This window comes from Coffea eugenioides, unplaced genomic scaffold (genome assembly GCF_003713205.1).
Source record: "Coffea eugenioides isolate CCC68of unplaced genomic scaffold, Ceug_1.0 ScVebR1_47;HRSCAF=261, whole genome shotgun sequence".
NCBI lineage: Eukaryota > Viridiplantae > Streptophyta > Magnoliopsida > Gentianales > Rubiaceae > Coffea > Coffea eugenioides.
The window spans coordinates 49,049-65,705 of NW_020864320.1; the positions used below are offsets into that span (position 1 = coordinate 49,049).

Below are 16,657 nucleotides of genomic sequence, written 5' to 3' on the forward strand. Positions count from 1 at the left end.
TCTCATTTCAGAAAAGTCACAGTCACTGGACATGTTTAAAAATTTTAAGGCTGAAGTTGAGAATCAACTCAACAAAAGAATTAAAAGCGTCAGATCTGACCGTGGTGGTGAGTACTATGGTAGATATGACGGTTCAGGTGAACAACGTCCAGGACCATTTGCTAAATACCTAGAGGAATGCGGTATCGTCCCACAGTACACTATGTCGGGTTCACCTGTAAGGATCGAAGACAACCTAAGAGGGGGTGAATTAGGTTGATTAAAAACCTAATTAAGTTATGGGCACTTTTTGCTCAATATGAAATTTACCCTCTTTTCTAAGTGATCACATAATGAATCAATTAATGAATGAACAAAATCACATAAGAGAAGTAGAAGAGATAAACAATGTAAAGATCATAAACATAACAATAAGTAAATAAAAAGGAAAGAATTGCAAATCAATTAACTACCCAACTCCTCTTGAGCTTGTAGATTTATTCAAACAAGTTTTTTCAAGTTGATGAATTACAATCACTCTTGTGTACAAAGGAAGGTTCACTTCCTCCTTGCCCCGAACTCCACTCGGTCAAATTAGGAAATTTTACTATCCCTCAAGGCAACCCTCACAGAGCTACACTCATGAAGTATACACTCACAAATGAAAAGTTTACAATGAATCTCACACCACTAAGACTACAAATCTTCCTTGGAGAGTGTTTTCTCACTAAAACTACTCTAGATCTTTTGTATCTTCAGTGTGCAAAAGTTATTTGAAGATTCTGACCATACTCTACTTATAGGAGACCAACAAAGTGCTTCATTAATGCTTCCAACGGATAACAAGTAGCTGAACAGTCAACTAGGCGTTGAAGTATCGGACGTCCGGTACTCCTGTCTTTTACATCTGACAGCAGGCAGTGAGTTTGAGAAATTTTCTTCAATTCTATCGGACGTCCGGTGCAAGCTCTTTGTGAGTCCGACCGCAAACAAAGAGATTTGAGAAATCATCTTGTTTCTATCGGACGTCCGGTGGAGACATATTCAGCGTCCGATAGTTTCGTCGACTTTGAAGGATCCTATCGGACGTCCGATGTTTGCGTCCGATCGAGGTTAGTGATCCAGGGGGAATCTCTTATTTCCTTCGGACGTCCGGTGGTGGAGTTCTTCATGCGTCCGAAGTTACGCAATGATTATCGGACGTTCGATCCAAGCGTCTGACAGCTTTCAGCAGCCTTTGTCCTTTTCAATTGCACTTGATCTTTGAATCTGATTTTCTTCACAACTGAAAATATTTCTTGAAGAGATATTAGTATTATCCATTGTTTTGTAAACATCAAAAGTTAGGGACCAAGGTCAACATCACCCACTATAAATAGTATAGCTGAAAGACGAAATAGAACGCTTAAAGACATGGTAAGGAGTATGATATATCATTTTACCTTACCAGAGTCACTCTGTGGAGAAGCACTTAAGACTGCAGCATATATTCTTAACAGAGTTCCAACTAAAGCAACTATCAAAATCCCTTATGAGCTTTGGACAGGGAAAAAGTCCAGTTTAAAGCATTTACATATTTGGGGATGTCCAGTTGAGGCAAGGCCTTATAAGCCAAATGAAAAGAAACTGCATTCAAGAACGATTAGTTGTTATTTTATTGGATACTCTGAAAAATTCAGAGGTTACAAGTTTTATGATCTCACAACTAAATCAATTTTTGAGACAGGAAATGCCCAATTCTTTGAGAATGTCGAGTTTGGGGGAGAAAATACAGTAAGGGATATTATCTTTAAAGAGAAATATATTAATATTCCTACAGGTGTCATTGATCTTGTTCAGGATCCTATTCCTGAACAAGATCATGACATGACAAATCAAGACAATGTCGAAGAACAAACTGTTATAGAAGAACAAACTCTCCCTCTCCAAGAACCAATGCCATTAAGAAAATCCACTAGAGAAAGGAGAAGTGCAGTGCCAGATGATTACATTGTTTTTCTCCAAGAACATGAGGATGACTTTGGATGATGGAAGATGATCCAATCAACTTCCGCCAAACCATAGAAAGTTCAAATTCTCAAAAGTAGATCGATGCCATGAAGAGGAGATTAAATCCATGAAAGACAATGATGTTTGGGATCTTGTCTCATTGTCAGAAGGTGCGAAACCTATTGGTTGTAAATGGATATTTAAAATCAAGAGAGATTCGAAAGGCAATGTGGAAAGATACAAAGCTCGTCTTGTCGCTAAGAGATTTACATAAAAAGAAGGTATCGACAATAAAGAAACCTTCTCTTCGGTCTCTTCAAAGGACTCTTTTAGAATTATCATGGCACTAGTGACGCATTTCGATCTTGAGTTACATTAGATGGATGTAAAGACAGCGTTTCTCAATGGTAACATTGATGAGACGATTTATATAGTGCAACCAGAAAACTTTGTATCAAGAGATCCAAAAAATATGATTTGCAAACTTAAAAAATCCATCTATGGGCTCAAACAAGCATCTCGACAATGGTATTTCAAATTTCATCAAGTGATCATCTCATTTGGTTTTGAGATGAATTTAGTAGATGGTTGCATATACCATAAGTTCTGTGGGAGCAAGTATATTTTTCTGGTATTATATGTTGATGACATTTTGCTTGCCAGCAACGACATTAGTCTATTGCATGAAACCAAGAAATTTCTGACTAAGAATTTTTAGATGAAAGATCTTGGTGATGCATCTTTTGTGTTAGGTATACAAATACACCGAGATCGATCTCGAGATATTTTAGGACTATCACAAAAGGGATATATCGAAAAGGTTCTCAAAAGATATGGCGTGCAAAATTGTAAACCAAGTGACACTCCCGTGGCTGAAGGAGACAAATTTAGTTTTGAGCAGTGTCCTAAGAATGCTTTTGAGGAAAAAGAGATGCAAAAGATTCCTTATGCTTCAGCAGTAGGGAGTCTAATGTATGCTCAAGTATGTACGCGTTCGGATATTGTGTACATTACTGGAATGTGGGTAGATATTTAAGTAATCCAGGATTAGATCATTGGAAAGCAACCAAACGGGTCTTACGGTATTTACAGAAAACAAAAGATTACATGCTCACGTATCGGAAGTCAGATGAGTTAGAGATCGTTGGGTATACTGATTCCGATTATGTTGGATGCCAAGATACTATGAAGTCAATGTTAGGTTATGTGTACTTGTTGGCTGGAGGTGCTATATCCTGGAAGAGTGCTAAACAGTCTCTCATAGCATCTTCCACTATGGCTGCAGAGTTTATAGCTTGTTATGAGGCATCCAACCAAGGAATTTGGCTACGAAATTTTGTCACAGGATTACGTGTAGTGGATAGCATTGAAAGACCACTCAAATTATTTTGTGACAACAAGTCAGCAGTTCTATATTCCAATAATAACAGGAGCTCGACGAAATCTAAACATATAGATATCAAGTTCCTGTCTGTTAAAGAAAGAGTACAGAGTGGACAGTTATCGATAGAGCATATCAGGACAAACTCCATGGTTGCGGATCCGCTTACTAAGAGATTGCCACCCAAAATATTTCATGAGCATACTGCTCGTATGGGTGTCATATTAATAAATGATGTACAGTTTTAGTGGGAGTTTGATATTTTAAATGCTCTTATGATACGTTTCGGTTATTAATGATCTAAGGATATTTTATGCATAAATAAAGTTTGGATTTATTTATACTCTGACTTTGGTATGGTTTGATCTCATAAAATTTTAAGGTGGACCAGTTGAAAATAGGCATGTTTTGATCTCATTACATGAAATTTTCATGCTATACATCTACATCATGATTCATGCCATTCAATTGCATCGATATATGTGACCATTGATGGGTCGAGTTACAAAATTGTAACAAAGACCACTTTGATCCTATATTGGTGTAATTGATGGACCGAATTGGTTACAGATACATTGTGATAATGATAGTAAAGTTAAGTTCATACGATTAATTGCAAAACATAATTATAAGGTTACACATATAGTCCAAGTAGGAGATTGTTGGATCCTTAATCCAACATTGGACTTATATGTGAATAATTACGGGTTGCAAGCTGTCAAATAAAGTTAAGTCCAATTAAAGTGATCAAATATGATTTGGACTTAATGTATCTAATAGGATGTGGGCCTTTAATGTGTAGAAACTTGAGGGCTCCTATTTCTATGAAGGGCTGAAATAGGGTTTCAAAAGGTAACAAGAATGTTACCTATAAATAGGGTTATGGTCCCCAAGTCACACGATATCTTCTTGTCGTATTTTCTAGTACCACAATATACAACCCTTTCCTGATATCCCATCGTTAGGAAAGATACCAGAGAGATACTAAAGGCCTCTCTCAAGGATCGGTAAATACGTGTTGACCTGGAAGGCCACCCCAAAATCTCTAGGGATTCAAGCACCAGTTTGTCAACATGAATCAAGGTATGCTTCCGCAATTTTGTATTAATTATTTCTCAATAATCGCCATAAAGATCTTGGGATTTCATAGGTGATAGTTTTCACCAAAGGTTAAATATAAATAACCGCCCTAACAGGGTGCAAATACTGCATTCTTCTTTTCTTTCCCTCGCTGCCTTTCGGGGTTTATTTAGACAGGTATATCACAATTCACAATCCCCATGCAGGTTTATTTAGGTAGACACATCACAGTACTCCTCATGCATGATCCGGTAAGATGAGATGGCTTTCCGAACCATATCAAAAGGAAAATAAAGGTGGATTCAAGGCCCTAATTGGTTGAGGGAGGACACAGAAATCACAACATCTGAAACAAAAAACAGCATGCAAGACACACATATAGGGGTTAAAAAATTCCCCATCCCCTCCCGTTGCATTTTAATTCCCCGGCTCCCACCCCCGCCCCCGTCCTGCCCGCTTCCCCCGCGATGTTAAAAATTTTATTATATAATTTCATTATAATTAAATTTGAGCAAATAATCAAGTACTAAAATATTAACACATCACCAAATTATTATTCATTATAACTTCACAATTGAAACTCATAAAAATAATTAAACAAAGGTTATTTGAATACAATCTAATATGATAAAACAAATATAACTAAAATAATCAAGTTTTCACTTTTGATACAAATACAATCACTAAATTATTATTGTGTTTTTTTTAGAAAAAAGTGTTATTGTATTAAGTGTAGTTAGGAATTTAACAGAAATGTATTAATAAATTTGGTATAAATAATTAATAATTTTTTTAATAGACATGTATCATTAGTAGTATAATTGATAATATCATTATATATATATATATACAATTATGTACATATATATATTCAAACGGAACGGGGGGAAAAAATTCTCCCCCGCCCCACCCCTCACCCCAATGACTCCCGCGGGGCGGGTGCCCGTGTCCGTTGCCATCCTTACAAACATATATGAAGCACACCATTAAATTTTTTTTTTTAATCTCATGCAGACACCTTGGTGTTATCATACTTGATCTTGACTCCCGAGATGGTAATAGTGCTACTCTTGGGGACCAAAGTAACCAAGACGCTCTCAAACTCATCCGCTCCCAATTCCTGTAAAACTTCAGATATTGCATAACTCTTAGTAGTAGTAGAAATCATGGAATGTCCATGAGGCACGTTGGTGAAGCTCCCCAGCAGCTCAGTCTTCTCCGGCCCGCTCTCGTCCGGAGTATCTTCATTGATGTACACATCAAACTTGACAAACTCTCCAATATTGTACTGGATCCCAGATATCTCCAAAACTTCCTCTGCCTTCTGCTTCTCCGTCTTGGTACTCTTCTTCTTTGGCCTCTTCACTAGAACAGTTATAGCTTTCTCCAGGGTCGTTGGAAACACTTGACTTGGAGTAGGAGCTGTTGGTAATGCGATAGCCGTCCTACGCGGGCTTGGCTTACTATTCAGCCAGGGGATATCCACAGTTTGATAAGTATATCCAAGAACTGAGGTGTTCAAACAGTCTTTCACATAAACCTTTACAGGCTTTGCCTATTCGTTGTAGAAATAGAAACTGGAGTTTAACCAGTCTGAATCAGTTAAGTTCAGGCCTCCTAAAGAGTTCCAAAGAGACCAGATTCTATCAACGTTGGCATGATGACAATAAAAGGTTGGGTCTCTTCCCGCTGAGTCGAAGGAGCCCATGTCCTCGCCATGAGATTCATTAGGGTCGCCAGTCCAAACGTGCACATTCGTATGAGGACTAGTTTCAATTGAACCGGCTCCGGGATCAGATGTTTCACCAGCACGAAACGCTTTTTCGAAAAAACTCAATGGAGTTGTGGACTGAGTAACCATTTGCTTGTACATGAGGTAGAGATTGTTTCTTATCACTGTTATGGTACTATCCTTTGAATCAGTGCCTTCGTAGGACAGATCAAGAACTGTATTTAGGTGAGAGGGATTGCGTAAGCTATCATAGAGTGAGGATGAGGAGTCTTTGAAAATGGCTGGCAGAAACATCCCAGGTGGATTATCCCAGTTCCAAAAGGGAAGTGCAAAAGTATCGTTATCGACCATGTTTTGGCATATCTTCTAGACGAAATACAAGTACCATCTGTGAAAGGGAAAGAAGAGCCATGAGTTGTGAACATCCAATAGAAGTTTAGAATCTGCATAGCCATCTTGATAGTATCCACCGTTACAATATGCACAATGCACATTTGTAACAGCCCCACTTTCCCCTAAGGCGAACCAAAGGGGTTAGCGGACTGTCTGCCCAGCTCTCGCCAGGACTACGGAGCAGTTACACGCGTTCTAATACGTTTCGGGAATGCAAAAGTGCGCTCGGACAGGTCACAAGTATCAAAATAACAAAATAAAAAAAAATGAAAAACTGAATAGTAACCTGGACAGCAGAATCCGGCCGGAATCTGGCCGGATTAGCGGCCGGATTCTTGGCCGGATACTGTCCAGTGAGCAACTTCACGGATTCAAAATTTTCCAAGCAATCCGGCCGACAATCCGGCCAGTTTCTGGCCGGATTCCTGGCCGGATTCAGTCCAGTGCCTTTCCGTCAAAAATTTTTTCTTTTGCCGTTTGAAAGCCGAAACGTTCAGAAGTTCATCCAAACATCAACTTAACATATATACATGGAAATCCAACATTGTCAAGCCAAAATGGCATACCAAGAGATCCATTTAATTCATTCACATACAATAGCCATTTACACACCAAACATTGGTGAAACAAAACACATAGGGTTTCACCCTCAAGGAGCTATTCAAAATACATGTACATGAGCTCAACTTGTCATTCAACTATTACAACCTTTTCCAAAAGTATTCATTTTCCTGTAAGGAAAACAAATGGAACGGAGTGAGCTAAAGCTCAGTGAGCAACTATCACAATAGCAGTTAAGATCACATAAGCATAACCATTCAATTCAAGTATGCAATTTCGAAGTAAGCAATTCAGTGAAAGGATACGGTCGGCTCTCAAGAGCCCATTTCCACGCTTACATTCTTGATCCACACTCATTGACCCTCCGTCAATGTTAAAAGTACCAAACCGTAGACCTCACTTCACTTCCATTCCTTCCACCCAACATACCCCAACCGGGCCCGCACTCCATTCAGTCATTTTGGTAATACTCGAGTATACCGGAACCAAAGGTCTCATTACCACAAGGTTCCTCAGTACAGTCCCCGTGACATGACAATTTTCACGACCAAGCCCTCGCCGGCTCGATCCAATTGACTACCAAACGGGGTTGAGCTCAGTAATACAGTGAAGCCATTGGACATTCGCCCAAATGACACCAAATCAGTTTCCAAGAATGGAATTCAGTATCCAGTATATCAAGTTCAGTAATGCAGTAAAACGGTAGCCAATCAGTGATACTATCAAAAGGGGTGAGGGCGGTCAAGTACACCCTCACCTTAATCAATTCCAATATCCAAGTAAGCCTTCAAGGCATCACATATACATTTAGCAAAGCCACATAGTAACAATTAAGTGAGTAGTATACTCACCAAGTGAGAAAATGATGTTTCATGCACCGTCGTTAAACGAACGTCGTGCACCACCGTTTCCTCCTAGAACAAGTGAACAATTACCATAAGACTCGATAACGAGTCACAAAGCCAAGCCAATTATAACCCAATAGGGTTTCATATGCATAAACAAGCATAATAGCAAACCAGAAAATCAAGCATTGGAACTCATTCGTCCCAACGACAAAAACAGTTTTTGGCCTCCAAAAGCGGTAATGGCACAACTCTCACTACAATTATCGGATGGGGGTGTAAGACCCACCATTTCGAAGCCAAGAAACAGAACTACAACAATGTAGAAGGTCACTCAATCCAGTTCCTAACACAACTAGGTCAAATATACGAAATACTATACCAGAATTCCCAAAACAGGTTTGCAAAATGCAGAAAACTGTAATCGGTATATCTCAGTCCATACAAGTCCAAATGCCGAAATTCCAAAGGCATATGTTAGCTAAGTCATCCAGCTACATTTCATCAGAAGACACCAACTCCAAAATCCAAACCAATTCCAGTCAAAATAGCCAATTACTATCGCAGTTTTCGCATTCTGTCCAAAGCAGAACAGCTACAGTAATTTCGTCATAACTCACTCCACACTAATCCAAATGCCCTGAAATTTTACAGGCATCTCCATCACATCAATACCTACAACTTTAATGTTTTGAGCAAAGTCAAATTCGGCCTCTAACCCTATGATCAAAAACCGGACAGAATTGGGAAATTAAGAACCCTAACTTTTCAATTTCACACCAAATCCAAAATTGATTGCATTTAACCACATTTCACATCCACTAGAGCCATTATAGTCCATTGCCAATCATCACAAACAACCACACCATCATAATCCAATTAAACCAGAAAAATCATCATAAAATGGAAAACTTCACCAAATCAATTCCAACCAAGATAAAAACCAGAAATTTCAGCACTCTTATCACTAGTAAGCACAACATAAGCATCATTAGGTGTAGTAGGGTGTTTCAAGCTTCACTTACCAAGAAACAAGAGAGAGGAGGATGTTGAACACCTTAATCCTTCAAACAAAGTTCACCAACACACTAACTAGCACTAGAAGGAAAGTTTTTATGGAGTAGAACTAACTTAAGCACTTGATTTGGTGGATTTGGACTTGTTAGAAGCTTGAATGTTGAAGAGTTTTGTCTTCCTTGGAGTTTGAGAGGGCCGGCTATGGTGGAGAGAAAATGAGGGAATTTTAGTGAATTTTTGAAGATATTTACTAGTTGGGTCAAAAGTCAAAAATTTGTCAAAAGGTGAATAGTGTTTCTTAAGTCATAACCAATGAGAAAGTGACATGTGGCATCTCATTAAATGCCTTCCTATCTTTCTTTTCTCTCTCACATCAATCACTTCACACACACTACTTATCTCTTAACACCCGATAAATTTTTCACAGTATCCGAAACTTAACCGTATTGGCCGAATTTTCCCGAACTTTTCGCACTAGTGGGTCCCACGTCCAATATATATTCTTAATTTTCTAAAAACTCTCCAATACTAGAAAATTCATCTAAAAACTATAACTGCTCATAAAATCCACCAAGAAAATATTCCTAGGCCAGAAAATGCAGAAAACATGAAATTTAAGGGGGGAAAAACCCTAGGAAACTATTAGGGCAATACGGGTTCTCACAACATTTGCTTGTGCAGTGAAACTACGTGGATCATCCGAACTTAGATTCCTCATTTTCTCTATGGCCGTCTTGTACTTTTTCAAATAAGTCGAGTCGACTAGTTGCACCGCAGGTCTAGTGGCGATGACAGAAGGAGCAGTAGGAACAAAATCAGTGATATCCGCGGCCATGACCGAGGGTGGACAACAGTCGATTTCTTTTTTGTCGGGGTCAGTGGCATCGTGACAGGCTATGAATGTTGGAGATAGTGGTGCTGCAAAGGTTGATGGATTAGCACCAGAAGTGAAGGCACCATAGAGCCCTCCTCCAATGCCAAGTAGCACATTTCTTCTATCAAGCTTCAGTAAAGAAGTTTCTCCATTTTTGGAGCCGGCAATGTCATGATCACTGGAGTTTTCGTCACCTTTTGTGGCATTGCATGTAAGTTTTGGGCCTGTTTTACGATTTGGGTGAGTGGGTTTTGCAAGTGAGATGAAATGTGCTATGGAGGAGGAATTGGCAAGGTTGGAGGAGAGAGTTGGCATGGTAAGAGAAGCCATGACCTAGATATTGAGCAAGTTATGCCGTGTGTACTATGCATGCTGTGCTGCCTCAACCTATGCTTTATATAGTGGACTTGAGCTTGGTAGCTTGATCAGATTAAGGTAGAAACCTATCATATCTAACTGGTTGATTGATGAAACCAAGCTTTAAGGTTTATAAATTGTTGGGTTTTTAGGGTTATACGATTTTCTATTCACGAGAAGGTTGGCAATTAAAAATCGAATTACATCTTAAGCGTGAATATATAGTACCATTGTTAATTTGCTCTTTTGTACGCTGGTTGTTGTGTCGCATCCAGGGCCCTATGTCTTGTTGCATTTTTATAATGGCTGTTTACATATGGGACATGGAATAGTGGGATCACTACTAGGTATATTGGGGAGGAATCAATTGGGTCAGTTGATGACATTGAGGCAGAAACCTAGTGGCCTAGTACTGTATTTGGCTGGCGTCATGGCAATACCCCCTGCCTAGAGTATCCAAACAATGTCCAAAATGAAAGTGATTTCTACTCGGAATATATTGGAAATTAGTTAAATTTTTAGATTTAAATCTTAACAACAACATATAATCTACAAGTTGTTGTGCCATGTTTGATAGGTTTTTGGCTTGTAATTTGATTTTTAGTTTGACAGGTTTTTATCTTCTGTAACAAGTATATTTGTAGGGCAACTTCTATATAAACTCTCATCAATGTTGATAATGTTGGTACACCATGAATAAAAGTACTTTTTTTCTAAAATTTATAAGAATACCCTTCCACTCAAAATAGTTAGGAAAAAAAATTGTGATGTCACTATCTGTTATACAAGTCATAATGAAATATTTGTTTATGTTTTAAATTTTTATATATATAATCAATATTTAGATGTTAGATTAGAATAAAATTTGCACAAAATTGACTTCATTTCAAATATTTCAATCTTAATATTTGTTGAATTCCACCATACATACATAAGTACACACGTATATGTATGTATATATATGTATAGACACACACACACACACACACATATATATATTTCAAAATCTTGAATAATTAGCGACATAAATCATAAATTAAACGAAATCAGACATTCATATTCTCTATCTATCGTACTTTTGCTGTTTATCTGAAATTCATGTAAATTCTTATATACCCACTTGTTCATGGGAAAGGTGTCTAGAATCGGACCAGATCTTATACATGAACAATTTCTAATTTTGCTAAAATAAATTCCAGCGAATTATTCTTAACTAGATTGCTCCTTTGTACTATATGGAGTTAAAAATAATAAGCACCTTTCAACCTCAACGGTTTCAGCTTTGCGGGATCCCATTTAACTATTGATTAGTTCCCATACTCATTAATTGGCTTCAAATTCTCTGTTCCCAAAGTAGTCTTTGTCCTTTCTATCCCTTATTTGTACAGCTGCCACGTGTCTCTAGGCTTTTGTTACTCAAGTTTACTCAAGTTAGCCTTTTGATAATAATCGGTTGACAAGTTTACTTAAAATCAATTAAAGCCTCATTAATGGCTTCGAATCATCTATCACCAAAGTAGTCTCTGTCTCCTCTGTCCCTTATTTGTATAGCTGCCACGTGTCTCTAGTATTTTGTTAACCCAAACTCAAATAAATCAATAATAATCAGTTTACAAGTTTACTCAAAATTAATTAAAACAGACAACTCAAAACTTTTTTTAATTTTCTTTTTAACCAAAAAGAGTCTTGTTGATTTGGGGTAAAAAATAAAGAAGAGTTTTAGTTGATTTCTATGTTTATGATCAACAAGACTCTTTTTTGTTAAAAAAAAAAAAAAAGTTTTGAGTTATCTGTTTTAACTGATTTTGAGTAAACTTGTAAACCGATTATTATCGATTTATTTGAATTTGGGTTAACAAAAGGCTAGGGACACATGGTAACTGTGCAAATAAGGGATAGAGGGGACATAGACTATTTTGGGGATAGAAGACTCGAAGTCCTCATTAATACTTTGGCGCTTTATCCCAACATTACATGCACTTAAAACAGAAAAAAACTTGTCTCGTTCATATAGTCAACTCAATGGTGCCAGAAAGGGGGTTGAAAACTCCATAACATGATTGTAATTGGACTTCTTATATTTCAGAACACTTTTTTTTATGATTTTCCCTAAACAAATTCTACTTTTTTCAAATAATGAGAAAAAACAAACAAACTCTCTTACGCTTCATTTGGATTGAGAGATTTCATGAATGATTTGAAATTATCTTAAATCGCTCTAGTTGTTTAAATTATTTAAGATGCATTTGAACTTGTGAATCACAAATTATTATAGTGTTTAAAATGTATTTCGATAATTGATTTATTATACATTCAAATGATTTTTAAATAATTTAAACAACAACAGCGATTCGATGAATTTTAAATCTTTCATCAAATTCTTCAGTCCAAACTAAATAATACATTTGTACAGTTTCTCTGAGGTATAGGCATAGGGTGTGCATTAGGGAATTTTCCAAAGCTATAGCTTCGGTTGCTATTCTCTTATCAATAAAATATGGACTTAAAAACAAAAAGGGAACAAAATTGCACTTCAGAAGAATGCTGGAAAATACTCTCCCTTTGATCATGAATGTAATTAGTTTTTTTCTTTTTTTTTTGGGTTGGGAAGGGGAGAGGGCAAAAGGTCATCTCTTCATTTAGCTTACTATTGTACATACCTTAAGGGCCTCAAGAGGAAAATTCCATAACACGAGTTCTAAAACTGCAAATGAGTTGAATTGAATCGAATTTTGATCTAATTAAGTCGAGTTGAGTTTCGGCTTAATTTTATCAAATTTAAACTTGATCTCGAGCTTGACGAACTCTCAATTTAAAGTTTAAACTCAAATTCGAGCCAAGTCCAGCTCGAACTCGAGTTTTAAAAAAAATAATTATTTTATTTTTTAAAAAATAAATAAAATAGTAATTTTTTTAAACAGATAATAAAATATTATGAAATATATGTAATTTCACTATATATAAGTATATAATCGAGTCAACTTGTGAGTTAACAAAACTTGCGTTTGAATTCAGTTTGGTTAGCTCAAGTTCAAATTGAAATTGGTGTTAAACGAGTTTAAATTGAATTTTGACTCGACCTATTCGCGAATAGCTAGGTTTGTATGCAGCTCAAATGAGCTGTCATTAGCTCTCAACGCTAACGAACGGAAAAAGTTAGGCAATCAAAAAACATTTGCAATTGTTCTTGAAAAGATGATTAATTCATACTGCAGGGTTACTTTTTCTTTCTGACAAGCTGTCAAGTAAAAAGTACTTTTTCTTTCTAGTTAGCCGATAACTCTTTCTTTTTCTTTTGGAGACTATCCCATAACTATTTTTTTTCCACTTGTCGCTGAATCAAAATAAATGCTACTCCATACAATTATATGCAAGTTGAGCAGCAGAATAGTGGAACAACCACAATCACAAACCCGTGATGCCGTGACAGAAAATGACAAATAATTTGTCGACAAAGGTGTGCAAAAGTCACATTATTGTTGTCCGGACGATGCACCATGATTTTTACCTTGTCCACAATTCTTTAGGATTAAAATTAGGGTGAGAGCAAGTTGGATGCTCGCTCCATGCATTGTTTTGCGATCAGTCTTTTTTTTTTTTATATCTTTACTCGACCTGTATATTAGAGTACTCGCTCAAAAGGGTCAGGTAAACAGTACCCATCCCATGCTCGTTTATTATTTAATTTTTAAAAATAATTTATACTAATTTAAATTTATAAATAGTACCTTGTTTAAATATATATTCCACACCAATTAAAATTTTTCTAAAAAACATAAGATCATAACATCTAAAAATGAATCTTATAAACTAACCATAGTCTCTCATATTGGTAGTATAATTTGTTTAATGAAATTCCTCAATTAGGACTAAAAATATTATTTTGTAGTATATGTATAAAAATAAAAAATAAAAAATATATATGCGGGACAAGTTGTGACGACCCGAAAGAATGAGCGTGAGAACTCGAAAATTTTCTCATTTTCTAGGGTTTATTTTATTTAATCGCCCGCCTTTTCTACATTTTCTTTATTAGAAAAATTCCCCAGATAAAGTTTATGAGCAAAGATAGTTTTAAAATGATTTTTCTGGTATCGGTTAGTTTTTGAGAAATTAAAAGCGTATTTTGGACGTGGGACCCGCAAGTGCGGTAAATGCATTATATTTTTGACAACTTGTTGGAATTTTGTATTAAGTGATATTATTTTACAATGTATTAAGATATTTGTATTGGAGAGACAAAAAGATAAGATTAAAACCCTAAAGGACCATTTGTCACAAAACCATTGGACCTTGACTTTTGACCAAGACTTTTCTAACTTTACTAAAACCAATTTGGACCCAATTTCTCTCCATTTTAGCTTGTCTTGGACGAAATTTTGAGAGAAAAAGAGAGAGAAAATCCATCATCTTGCACTTCAATTTCTTGTCCAAATCTTGAGTTCCAACCGATTAAATTGCAAATCACTCCATAAAACTTGCTAGCTAAGGAAGATTGAAGCTCTTGGTGGAGTTGTTTTGGAAGAAAAATCCCTAAGTCATCACCTTTCTTGATATTTGAAGGTATCATGTCTAGCGATCCTTTCTTTGTTCTTGATTATGCTAAATTAGAGACTTGTGATGGCTAAAGAGATGGTTTGATGGATTATATTTTGAGTTGTGGTTGGATGGATGAACTTTTATTAGTTTTGGGGATTTTTCTGTTTTAATATGAGTATGATTATGTGGTTATGTATGATGATTGGAAATGATGTTTAATGATTCTAGAAGGTGGAAAAAGTGGAGGATTGCAAGTAAATTCTGTTTTGGAAGAAATCTGGAAAATTAGGGTTCTTGGTTCTTCATTCTGTCCGAAATTTTAGGTCCTAGATAGAGGCCGAATTGGCCCTTGCTTAAAACATTAAAGTTGTAGGGAATGACATTTTAGAGGTACCTAAAAAATCTCAGGTCAATCGGAGTAGTGTAGAGTGAGAAAAGTCGAAATTACTATTGCTGTTCTGGTTTTACCCGAATGTAAGAATTGCGCCTGTAATTGGTTGTCTTGGCTGGAATTGCTTCCGAATTGGTTGTTGAGGTCTTCTGATTAAATGTAACCCTGTTTCTTAGCTTTCAGCTGGTTTTGGAATTTCTGGATTTGGACTTGGATAGCCTGCTTTATGATGTTTCCGCTAAAATGCGTTCTGTGCATCTGTTTTTGTGATTCTGGTATAGTTTCTTGCATTTTTGACCTGGTTACACTCGAAACTGGGTTGAGTGACCTTCTGTAATATTGTACCCCTATCTCTTAGCTTCGAAACGGTGGGTCTTTCACCTTCATACGACCATCGTTGTACCTTTGGTTCCATTACCGCAAAATGACGTCAAAACCTGTTTTTCTGGTTTTGAGCTTAACTTTCATTTCCGGACTTTTCCCTAGCTTGACTTGTACTAGTACTACTTGGAGCTTGCTGAATGGCTATTGGATGAACTTGTTGTTGTGTGTGTACCTTTGGGATTGGATGAGGAAATAATGAAGCCATGATGGCTGGAAAAGGTAGCAAATTTAGGGGAAGTGCTGTCCGAACTTTGAAGGGATTTGTTTGCATTGAGTTTGTGATCTAAGACTTGGATTTGAGCAAGGCAATGTTATTGATGGATGATTTCTGAGCCATGGAGGTGAGTGACCCTAAACTATTTCCAAAGTACTTGTGAAATGTTTCTTGCATTATGTACTCGATTGCATCTCATGCGTGCTTGCATGTGAATTCATGACATGATTTGGTTTCAATGAGTTCTGGGAAAGTCTTGTGCTGGACACCAACGTCTCCACCATTTTCGTGAGTTCATGACATGACGGAGCAAATGGCTCCGGAGCTCAAAAAGGGGCTCCCTCCTAATGTTAATGTTAATGTTAAATGATCTATTTGAGCGTTGGGTGTTCAAGTGCAATGATTTCACCGGCTCATGAGAGCAATAAACGTACATTTGATCTCTGAATCATGACATCATCGAAATGATCGAAATGCATTATTGTGAAATATATTTGATTTCTGATTTTACTGGTTACTCGCTGAGCTTCTAGCTCACCCCAAAACTATTTTATTCCCCTCCACAGGGCTCGTGGCGAAGGAAGGCTTGTTGTGATTTTATTGTTGTGGAATTCCTCTTGTATAAGAATTGGGATCATGGATCAGAGTGGCGCAGTGGAAGCGTGGACGCTTCGCTTTTGATATGTAAATGTTGGAACATTTGAGTTTTTGATATGTAAATGTTGGAACATTTGAGTTATATTTGAGATTTATCTTGTATTCATTTGAGGATTGTAGTGAACGACTGAGTCCCGGCGAGAGCTGGGCAGGCGACCCGCCGAACCCTCTGGTTCGCCTTAGGGGGAGGTGGGGCCGTCCTCACATTTCCAATGTATCCTCCTGTGTGGTAGATCTCATCCCAACTATTACTAATATTATAGG

General features: G+C 37.0%; 1 protein-coding gene across 1 annotated transcript in view; it reads right to left on the minus strand.

Annotated features, from left to right (window-relative positions):
• Nucleotides 1–5,435: 5,435 nt before the first annotated feature.
• LOC113758319 (polyphenol oxidase, chloroplastic-like) overlaps nt 5,436–16,657 on the minus strand; it is a 123,259-nt gene continuing 112,037 nt past the window's right edge. Inside the window, exons 2-4 of the mRNA XM_027301238.1 lie at nt 9,642–10,184; nt 6,081–6,527; nt 5,436–5,984 (exon numbers count right to left, since the gene is read on the minus strand). Coding sequence (XP_027157039.1) covers nt 5,436–5,984; nt 6,081–6,527; nt 9,642–10,184 — 1,539 coding nt within the window. The remainder of the gene's footprint in view (nt 5,985–6,080; nt 6,528–9,641; nt 10,185–16,657) is intronic.